The sequence below is a fragment of the Lepisma saccharinum genome, chromosome 1, assembly GCF_977018435.1.
Source record: "Lepisma saccharinum chromosome 1, izLepSacc3.1, whole genome shotgun sequence".
Taxonomy (NCBI): Eukaryota; Metazoa; Arthropoda; class Insecta; order Zygentoma; family Lepismatidae; genus Lepisma; species Lepisma saccharinum.
In genome coordinates, this window is record NC_139229.1 from 75,493,153 (window position 1) to 75,504,286 (window position 11,134).

The following is an 11,134-nucleotide window of genomic DNA, read 5'->3' on the forward strand; positions in this document are numbered from 1 at the left end:
AAGGACATAATCAGCTCAGATCCTATGACTTCTTCATGGTATGTGACGTAAAGTTCCCGCCCAACCATTTGACGGCGTTAGTGGTTATCGCATCTCCTTTTCCACAGCCTGTAGTACACATCCTCATCTAGACATTGTTCTTGTTCTGGTGTTTAATATCTGCATACTGCAACACCGTCGTTTTGTCATTTCACGTGACTTCACATTGAAGTGATGCATTCACTTGGCCGGTCACACGTCATCGCACGCAAAAACTTCAACCGTTACCATGGTTTTGGGCCAGGGCTGGGTAAATTCATATGTAGTTCTTACTTTTCATTAACGATGGCAGCACAAGCAAATTATAGAAATATCTTGGATGTGAAATACAAAATTACCTATATTGAGCGTAACTCTCTATAACTTTTATTGCAAGCAATTAGCGTTAAATAATGGCAAGATTATGTGAAAGTTAAAGGGAATGAATTGATTTCAATCTGTTATTATTCGGAATACGTTGAATACGAAGTTACAATTTTTGCACATGTGTTTTAAGAAGCTGTAAAAACACGTGAGAAGCTAACAATACATCCTGATTTCGGTTATAATGATATTGTAAGTTGGACAGATTTCACTGACAAATAGAGGATTTTTTTTACAAAAACGTGCTAGCCGCTCGTTATAGATTTGGAGGCGTTGAATTCGAAAAAGGCATGATGATTGGATTTTGTGTTCATGTTATACACTGTAGCCTACGCGTCAGTCAGAGCCAGAGCCTCGTTAGCCTGCAAAATTAAGTCCAGAGTGTACTATGTTTGGGTGTTTTCAAAAAGGGGCGCCTCTTACACCACAAGAACAAACTGGTGTACCAACTACTGAGCTCATAAGTAGACGAGCAAGTAGATGGCACTGGCATACGCAGAGGGGAAGCTGCTAAGGCTACAACCACCTCCGAAATTTTGAGAAAAACATTTTCAAATAAAAACAGGGACTCTGGAAAACCCAGCTTAATTAAAGTGGCTCCTGATTACCACTTTTGAATGGAAAGTTCCAAATATAAGAAATATCTTATTGGTATGCGCTCCCCCCCCCCCACCCCAGAGCCAGCTATGTACCATTACAATTCCAGCTTCCCCGAAAATATATCCTGCGTACGCCAGTGCAGTATGGATCAGTACTCGAAGTGGGAATGCAGGGGGTGGTATCCCCCACGCACAGCTAACAAACTTTTCGCAAAGCAGGTCCCCAGTTGTCTCATTGTCGTCATGTTAAACAATATAGAAGCATCCACCAGCTAACATTTACCACTTCAGGCGCTTAGTATTGTACAATTTGAAAGTTCAGTAGGACATTTGGCTAAAAGTAGTTGTGCTGACTAGATTCTTTGCTAAATATTGTAACTGTCTAAACAGCAGTAAATAAATAATGAAAAATATATATTTATTTAGCTATGGAACATGAGAAAATGAGGAACTTCTTTCAAAAACAAAAACATGCCGTGCGTTCGAAAACTGATTAAATGATGACATGAAAAAAAGACTGACTGTATTCGAGAAGTAGGCATCGAGGCCAGCAATGATCCGTAGGACAACAATTTGCTTTGTTTTCAAGACGTTTGAAGACGTGCTCCGTTCACTACGTTGCGGCACATTGCGGAAGTACTTTTGTTTTGCCTTGCCGACGCAGTCAGCGCTGACGTAGGTACAGGCATGTGTCGCCATCTGGTGGGAACTCTCCTAACTACATGCAATTGTCGGAATGTTGGAATGTTGAAGTACCATGACGTGGGAAAAGTTGCTTGCTGTGTATCAATTAGAACGCATTCTTGTGACGTAATATGTATGCAAACTCTATATTGGAATACCAAAATGAATGGCCTCTTATGTAGCATAGTGGCTAACGTTGTTCCCTTGTTGTGAAGAAGCTACATCGGTGGCCGGGTGAGTTGCGTGTTTGTGGTGCATTCAAGATCTCGCCAACAACAACACTGGCGTACGCAGAGGGAGGGGGGGGGCTGAAGGGTTGCAGCCCCTCCGAAATTTTGAGAAACAAGATTTTCAAATAAAATCAGTGAACAACTCGGGGGGAAACCAGAGTGGTAAATGGAAAGCCCCGCAAAATACCCTCGATTGACATTTTGAGAGCGGAAAATTCTAAAAATTCGAAATATCTTAATATGTATACAACCCTTCTCTAGAAATCATCTATGTACTACTATCCACCTTTAAAATTGGCGCCCCTTCCGGAAGAAAAAGTCCTGCGTACAGCAGTAAACGACAGTCCTCATTAATACATATCATCAAGAAAAAGACTCGCACGAATGTCTTGGCTCACGGGAAGACTTTCGAGAATATCAAAGAGGACTCCGAGTTATAGATGCCTCCCGTAACGACACACTCGTGTGATAATTGGTTCACCTCTCTTATATTTCGCAAGGAAATATACAGTTGATCAATTTCGATTATTTTACTTCACTTCTCTGCCACTTTTGGTTAATCGCGAAAATGGGGATGGGTGATGATATGGTGAAATTGATGAAGGGACACACACATAGACCGCCCATACCCAGGCCGGGATTCGAACTCGGGACCCGGTGGCGTCCTATCGCGCTGTGGTAACCATTTCGCCACGGAGATCGGGGCAATATACTGCTTAAGAAAAAATGAGGAAACCCTTGTGGCAGTATCGTCGAATTTTCAACTGCAAGCGAGGGGTGGGGAGGTGGGCAATGCAGTCAGCTGATTACCATGTAATCCTCTGCCCCTGCGTTGCCAAAATGTTTGACGTTCTCCAAAATATTGTCGTCACCTTTAGTCAGTGCCAAGTGTTGGTACAGTAGCGTGCAAATTAATCCGAACAAGATACATTTTGTCATTTAATGCAATTGCTGCAATATACATAACTATACATGTTTTTAGAAATACCCTTAGTACTTTATGTGACCTCCCTTTTTGTAATCACATCATTGACACATTTAGGCATGGATGACACTAAATTTGCACAAATGTTTTTAATTTCTTCATCATGGTACCACTCATTAACAAGGGCACGAAGAATTTTCTTCTTGGTTGAACAATCCACTTTTGACATTCTTCTTTTGCAGATAGACCATAAATTTTCAATTGGATTTAAGTCAGGTTGAGTTTTCTGGCCAGGAGAGTACTTGGACATTGTTATTATCAAAGAACTCATTGACTTTTCGAGATGTATGACATTTTGCTAGGTCCTGTTGGAAAACACAACCGAATCTTCGTCTGACGACGATAACAAAATACTTCAACAATAAGACTCCACTTCGGGTCTTCAACAATAAACTATTGAGTAAAAATGGATCGATGTTCATAGCACAGGGCATTATCGAGAGAGAATGTGCAGTAATTTTTTTTAAAAAAAAAGTGAAACTAAAACTTAAAACTGCAACAGGTTTTAAGCTTATTGTATACCTGGAAAAGTATGCATTTTGTTCGGATTAATTTGCACGCTACTGTATCATCATGGAAGTGAAAACAGTACACGGCGAAACTAGAGACCTAATATTTAACGTTGTTGAAGCTTTCGAACAACGAAGAAACGGAGGGAAGATATACACATGGCAACAATGGATAACAATAGAAGGAGAAGCGAGAGGAGAAGACAAATGACTGCCCACCTTAGTTCGCGAGTTTGCCGGTGTTCTTCTCATCTTGGTTGAGCGTAGGCTACAACACGTTCAGTAATGTCAGCAATTTAGCTCGATATCACCAGTTTGTGTGTGTGTGTTTAAGTCCACGTTATGCACATTAAGGCTAATCGGGACTGAACCTGCAGTTTAAAGTAGGATCCGAACCACTAAGATCCTCCACTCGGTATCAAACCCGGGACCCCTTGATTACAAGGCGACGACGTTTCTACCGTGCCATCGGGGAGGCAGATATCACCAGTCTTCCTATTAAAGGTTAGGCTATTATCCACAGTATTCAGTATTGTTCAGTACTATTCGGTACCATTGTTATAGTATTGTAATTATTGAAATAAAATATAAGCGTTGTAATAAATTTGATTGTTAAAATTGAAAAAAAAAACCTTGGCGAGCAACTTTCAATGAATATTCAATGCACTTTATTATCGAATTTCTTGAAATTAGCGTCAAACAGGAGAAATTTAATGAGAGTCCTTGGTAAATAAACTGTTTTATACTTGTTCTGAATGCTCGATGGCAGATGGCAGTGGGCGTATAATATTAATTATTACTGTTATTTTACATGAGACACTTTTGTTTTAACAGTTACAAACATTACTTATTAGTATATAATGAATCAAAAATAGCAAAATGCCTTTCAAATGAAGATACAATAACATGATAGTTTACAAAGAAACTTGTTTGTCATATCATTCCTTTCATGATATTCGTAACCAATCACTAGACAAACAGTAAAATGTATTGTATTTTCATGACTTAGCATATTATTTTGGTAAGGGTGATCTGTTCCCCAAACATATAGAAATTCATATTATGAAGAAACTAATTAAATTAAGGTGCTTTTTAAGGGCATATTTTGGCATATTTGGCCATTCTTGCTTGATGTAGCATATTGTGATGGATTTTCGGTCATATTCAGCATATTTTTGCATTTTCAAGAAACATACAGTCCTTTTCGAAGTGAATTCGTTCTTACTCCCATGTTTGCGATTTTTTTTTTTTTTTGACTAGCAAAATCTTTTTCGTTTTTATTTGAAAATTTAGAGAAAGTATTCATTGTGCATTGTAACTCAGAGCCCATAAAGTGAACTAAAAATAGTACTTAATGTGAAAATACCTCGGCATTTAGATATTGATGTTTGAAACAGTCCAGTTATGAGGGCATATTTTTCAAATTATAGTGCATATTTTGTAAAATTTTAGGTCATAAGAGCATATTTTATTTTGCATATTTTGGTTATTTTTAGGTCATAAAAATTCTAGCCCTAGTCATAAGTAATATCTCTTATGTCTGGTTCCTCTGATTCCAGGTATTTTTCGTTTTGAGGAAAAAGCAGAACCAAGTGACGTTTCTCCATGTATTCCACCACACCATCATGCCACTGACGAGTTGGCTCAACATGACGTTTTTCTTCTCAGGTAAAAATAGTTGTACTTCATAACCATTTAAGATTTTTTCGATAAAAGTGCGGAAACTGCGGATATTTTGTCTTTTACTTAAGATGTACGTACAGGGAAGGATAATTTTGGGTTGTAACGATTTCATTCAAAATCTATGGTGCAGTAACAAGCCAGAAGTATACACGACTGTAAGTGGGGTAGAAAGTTTCTCTGGTGGAATTAAGATAAGAGTTGTTTTTTTGCAGGTATTAACACTATAAGAGTTATCGCAAACTGTGAATTGTAGACACTGATAAAGAATCTACACGCTATACTTCCCCTACTTGTAAGGATCAACAAGTTATACTTCTTCTACCAGTAAGGTTATACAGGGTGCTTGCAATTACGTCCAGGATTTCAATATAAAGAACTAAAATTTTCCAGAATAAAATCATTAGGGCAATTCATGTATTTGAACATGTGTGTGAGAACGTCACTAAACTTTAGTTAACCCCACTCTTAGAATCACACTTAACCAAGTGTTTAGAATATTCACTTCACATGTAAAAGTGATAACAAGAAGATAAATTGAATAAAAATTGACTGCTGGAAAAGTGTATATCAGGAGTGGGCTTTTACATAATTTGACATGCATTGACTTATGATTAACAAAGTTGTTAATAAAAAAACATAATTATAGCAAGAATAATACATTTGTAGTAAATTTAGTAATAGTATCTGAATTAATCCTGATATCTACCAAACACAAGCAAAAAATTTTAAAAGCAAGTGGGGAAATTCCAATTGCCACTTACTGTAGTATATTTTTACATGAAAATATTTTAAAACATGGCCTTTTGCTAGAGAATTTAATGTACAATTTCTACAGTAACTACCGGTAACACTCAATATATCAAACTGAAGTAGTTTGTCCACGACAATTTTTAAATATCTTGCTTGTCCTTTATTTCTTTGTTCAAAATAATACTTTCAATGCACTAGTACAAAACCAGTGAATTATACAGGAACACCGTAAATTTCCCTGACATTTCCATGACTTTTCCAGAGTAATTACCGTGGGATTTTCAGGATTTCCATGTTTTTCCACATTGGTAGACACCCTGATACTTCCCCTATAGGCAAGGTTGCTGGAGACCACTACGTACAACATTAATAAGATTAGATGGTATTTTAATTTTTCTCTACCTTATGCAATGTTTTAATTTTTTATTCACAGATGAAGCTTTCATCTTACCTGGCACACTTAACTCCATTATCCACGTGATAATGTACTCCTACTACTTCCTGTCTGCGCTTGGCCCCAGAGTCCAGAAGTACCTTTGGTGGAAGAAGTACTTGACAATGCTTCAGATGGTAAGTTTGAAATGTGTTGTTGAGGGTCTGAAAAAAAAAAGTCGAACGTTTAGTTTTCAGGAATTTCAGGGATTTGGCGCACATGTTCAAGCTTATCGACTATTTATCTTCAGCTTAGTTAATAAATTTTGCTTTGTGTAAAGATGAATGCAAAACTGTTCTTCCTTAACAAAGTGCTATTTGAAGTAACAATGGGAGGAAAGGGGCAACGGCCTCTTCCGCCAAAATGTTAAGGAAATACAGAGTGTAGTTGTCAAAGTCGCGCAACCCAAGCTTTGAAAGTTAATATCATGAAAACCGGGATTTCTTCATTATAAAGCCTTATCCATTGAGATATTTTTCAATGCTTAACATAAAAGGCAGCTTTATTTTTTTTTGTTGTTGCAGAAATGCACTTTTGAGTGAAAAAAAATATAAGAAAATATCCAAGGGTCATAATTAGACGTCTGATGCCATGTCAATATGTCATTTGTGACCAATATTGATCATGTGCAGCATTTGATGGATTTATGACTGGCGATAAAATGGGTTAAATGAAAATGTGCCATTTTAGGGACATATCTCCGCAGCTGGCAACACTAGCAGGTCGAAATTTTGTCAACAGACTCACGAAACGTGAAATACTGGCCGTAAATGTGTATGAAAAATCAAAATCATAATTTTTATGTATGGAGTACACTGATACTGTTAAGCATTGAAATATATCTCAATAGACGAGGCTTTATAATGGAGAAAACCAGGTGTAAATATCTCTTACGGTTTTCATGATATAAATTTTCAAAGTTTGGATTGCGCTACTTTTGAAACACACTGTAGAAATATCTGGGAAAACACTTGCTGTTCTATAATAGTAGCCAAAATGTTAATAGCAGGGTGTAGTTATTGTAAGCTACGAAAGGGACAGAGGGGGGGGGGTATTTCCCTCCCACCAACAAACTTGTCCTAAAATGTCCCCGCCACCAGAAATTTCCAGGGGAGAGAGCAGGGTTGCCAGCACATTCAAGTTAACAAAACGAATCTTTCTTAACCTGGGTTTAAAGCCGAACGCCACAAGTCCAACTTCCTCGAATTCATTATTGTTAATCTGTCTTGCAGGTACAATTCTTCGTGGTTGTGACGTTGCATGTTCCGGTGATGATGATGCTCGGGTGCAAAATGAGCTATCTTCTGGCAGCACTGGAAGTCTCCAACGTTGCCATATTTATGTACTTGTTTTATGTGTTTTACCAAAAATCTTATAGGAGTAAGAAGTCTGATTGAATGTGTGACGTTATGTGTGTTCTTATGTATTAATAAAGTTATATATTTTGTTTTGTACTTTCATGTTTCCTCTGACGGGTTGATTTGGCTGTCATACGAGGGGGTGCTGATAAGTCCTTAGCTTTTGAGCCTTTTCCTGTATTAATATGAACTGATTTTATGTTGTAATGAACGTTCATCCTTGTAGATTTTTGTGACCACACACGAGGCTTCTAATGTAATTTGTGTTTTGAAGCGTGAACGGACCATGGCAGCAATCCATGAAAGTTTAAATGAAAATGACAACAGGGCAGTGATCAATTGTCTCTTCTTGCATGGAAAGTTCGCAAAGGAAATTCATTAGCATGGAACAAACATTGCTGGACCATACAACTCAACTCGATACGGCACCGTGAAAAATTAGTTCGTTGCACTCACGCGTCTACTTGGTTACAAAGTGCCACACCGACTCGTCTACTGCGTTGATTTGCTGTCATGTAATGTATTTGGTGCTTCCACCTTTTCACTACGTTCTGGAGCGGTGTGGTGTGGAGTATGGCCACGTGGTGTGTACTAACTAATCAAATGATCGCTTAGACAGGCGTTTGTTGAATCATAGAAAAGTTTGAATCTTCTGATACCGGGATACACCTTCCATGCACCTAAAGGGCGCGTCAAATCTCTTGCATATGGCGACAGCCAATAGCAGCGCACTGCAGCGGTGCCATGTCGAAATCTCACACGGAAAAGAGACAGAGTGGTTGAGCGAAACGCCTTGTCAAGGAACTAGGCAACGCCGCACGTCTGTGATTCGCTGGTACTGTTCAGCCGTTCAAGGCCATATGCAGGAGATTTGACGCGCACTTTAGTGCCAAAAACTGCAGTGAACTATACTGCAGAAGGTTTAACCTGGCACAGTTCGCACCAAACCGTAGATTTCCTTCTGCTAGCCGACTTTCCCGGGCGCGACGTGAGTGTTTTCAACCATTGGCATAAGCCTTCGAGACAGCACGTGCTTTGTCCTCTGCCTACCAGGGGTCGCCGCTCTCAAGGACGTGAATGTTCTGGTAGGCGGAGAGGGAGACATCTGTGCTTGCACCCGCAAATGACCGCTCGCAGTCCGGCCTGTCGCCATGTTTGCTCGCTTGCGCCGAAATCAGTGGCAACAACGTTCAGCAGACGACGGATAAGGGTTTGGGACATTTCAGTAGTGATGAGTCACATGCGGGTACGCCTTCAGTCGTGATTGGGCGAGAAACTGTGGACGCTGTGCATGAAATGATTACAGAATGTAGGGAGAATTTCATCTACGCTGATAGCAGAGACCCTGACAAAACATTATCCAATAAATCAGGAGAGTTGGTGTAATTATTCACGACTACCTTGACATGAGGAAGCTTTCCACAAAGTGCATTCCGAAACTTTTCAATGCACACCACAAGCGTGCTCAGGCCATCGCTTTCACGCTTTCAACGCAGTTCCTCAGTGGTTTCATCAGGATGGTGATCGTTCCTGGGCTCAATTGGTAACGGTCGATGAGACCTGAATCTGTTTGTAAGGTCGCGAGACTGAAGAACAGTCCCGCGAATGGAGGCACAGTGATTCACCAAAGAAGTGCAGGGGAGGGTCCAGAAGTCAGCTACCAAGGGTCCCGCGACTTTGTTCTGGAACAAGGCTTGTGTGGTGTTGGTTGACTGCCTCAAGAAGTGCTCCAGCACAACTGGTGAATGCTTCCAGAGGCATACCCAAGGGAAGGGGAAGGGTTGGTGTGGTCATAACCCCACCTTTGGCCCAGTATTCCTACAAAAAGGAAGTCGAATGAGGCAAAATGAGGACTGACTACTAAAAAAAAGTATAGTGACCCCTCCCCCTTTTCAAAAATCCTCGGCACGCCACTGAATGCATCTCGATCAATTTTTGATCAGCTGAAGCATAAACTAACGTCGACAGAACGCTGAAAGTTGTCCAGAGGTGTCATCTTCCTCCATAATAATGCATCACTAGCCACTATTACACTGCAGAAATTGGCTGTCCTGGGGTTCGAAGTACTGGACAATCTGCCGTATTTCCCAGATTTAAACTTTTCGGACTACCCCCTCTTCCTAAATCTCAATAAACACCTGAAGGGGACTCGCTTTGGCATCATTGCTGAGGGCCATTCAGACTGTAAATGTATCAAGGGCAACCAAATACATTGTTTGAGAAGGTCTACAAAAGTTGTGAGAATGGACAAGAGTTTGTTAGTCTCCACGGAGAACATGTTGATAAAAAACCTCATCACCACTTGCCAAATCTGATTTCTTCTAGGTAAAACTAAACACTTATCAGCACCCCCTCGTATGTTAGAGATGTGAGTTGTAATACTGAAGAGTTAGAGGACTTTCTACTAGAAACTGCACCATAAGTATAATAGTAATCTAGTCTTTTGTATCTTAGGTTGTTGTAGGTAAAGTATAGTGAGAGTATTTCAGTAACATATCTAGCTGTAATTCCCTAAGCTCCTAGATAATGTTAATATTATTAGACCAGCTTAGGAGCGAGTTATAAGTCTCGCAGGTATCAATCAGCAAGTGATTCACAGAACCTTTAAGAGTCAGACCGACGCGACACGTGTCTCTTGAGGGAGATTTCAGACAGAAGCGAAAGCAGGGGTTCACACCGCTACACGGGCCGCCATCAGTCTATAAGCAAGCATTCACCGCGCATACGAGAACAACAGACCGTGGCGACACGATCCATGCCATTGAGAGAACAGCCAGTCCGAGTGACAAGCAACACGTGCAGCTTGTAGTGTCGCTTCGGTTCAAGAGGTTGCATTGATTACTGAGAGTTCACTTCCAAGTGACACGTGTCGCTTCGGTCCGTTATTTGCGCATGCCTGGTGAATGCTTCCTTATAGACTGAAGGGGCCTGTGTTATTTGTCACTTCCGTGTGAACCCCCGCTGTTGCCTGTCGCATTTTGCCTGTTATTAATTTGAAAACAAATTTACACTAGTAATTTTTCCTTAAAATATCAAAATGCATATCTAGGCTGTTGGGGGGAAAAGTACTTAAGTCAAAAAATGCAATTCCAGAGCAGCTAGTAAATTATCTTCATTCTTTTAATAGCAAACTTTGCAGACATAATATACATTTCGGCCAATATAAAATGATACTCATAGTAGTTTCTTTAATTCATTCAGTGTAACTTAGATGAGAGAATCAGAAAATTGCAGTTTGTGACGTATGTGCCTTTTCCAAGGCACCCATAGATATATACTGCTGGACAAAAAAAACCGGACACCTTAATATTTGACATCTGAATTGCAATTACTTATGAATTATGCTCTCAGTTAAGTATTGTACAATTGAACATTCATTATTGAACATTTTCCATAGTTTTTCCGTTTATTATTTATCTATTTATTTATTTATTTACTCGTATTTACTTATTTGGAACACCTAGTAGGCTCAAAATCAATTTCATGCAATTTTGTTTTAAT

General features: G+C 39.5%; 1 protein-coding gene across 2 annotated transcripts in view; it reads left to right on the plus strand.

The window, feature by feature from the left end:
* Positions 1-7,686, plus strand: part of LOC145996612 (very long chain fatty acid elongase AAEL008004-like) — a 48,930-nt gene extending 41,244 nt beyond the window's left edge. For both annotated transcript variants that reach the window (XM_083133202.1, XM_083133196.1), the window contains exons 6-8: positions 4,969-5,077; positions 6,276-6,412; positions 7,508-7,686. In XM_083133202.1, the coding sequence (XP_082989328.1) occupies positions 4,969-5,077; positions 6,276-6,412; positions 7,508-7,672 (411 nt within the window). In that variant the 3' untranslated portion in view covers positions 7,673-7,686. The remainder of the gene's footprint in view (positions 1-4,968; positions 5,078-6,275; positions 6,413-7,507) is intronic.
* The last annotated feature ends 3,448 nt before the right edge of the window (positions 7,687-11,134 follow it).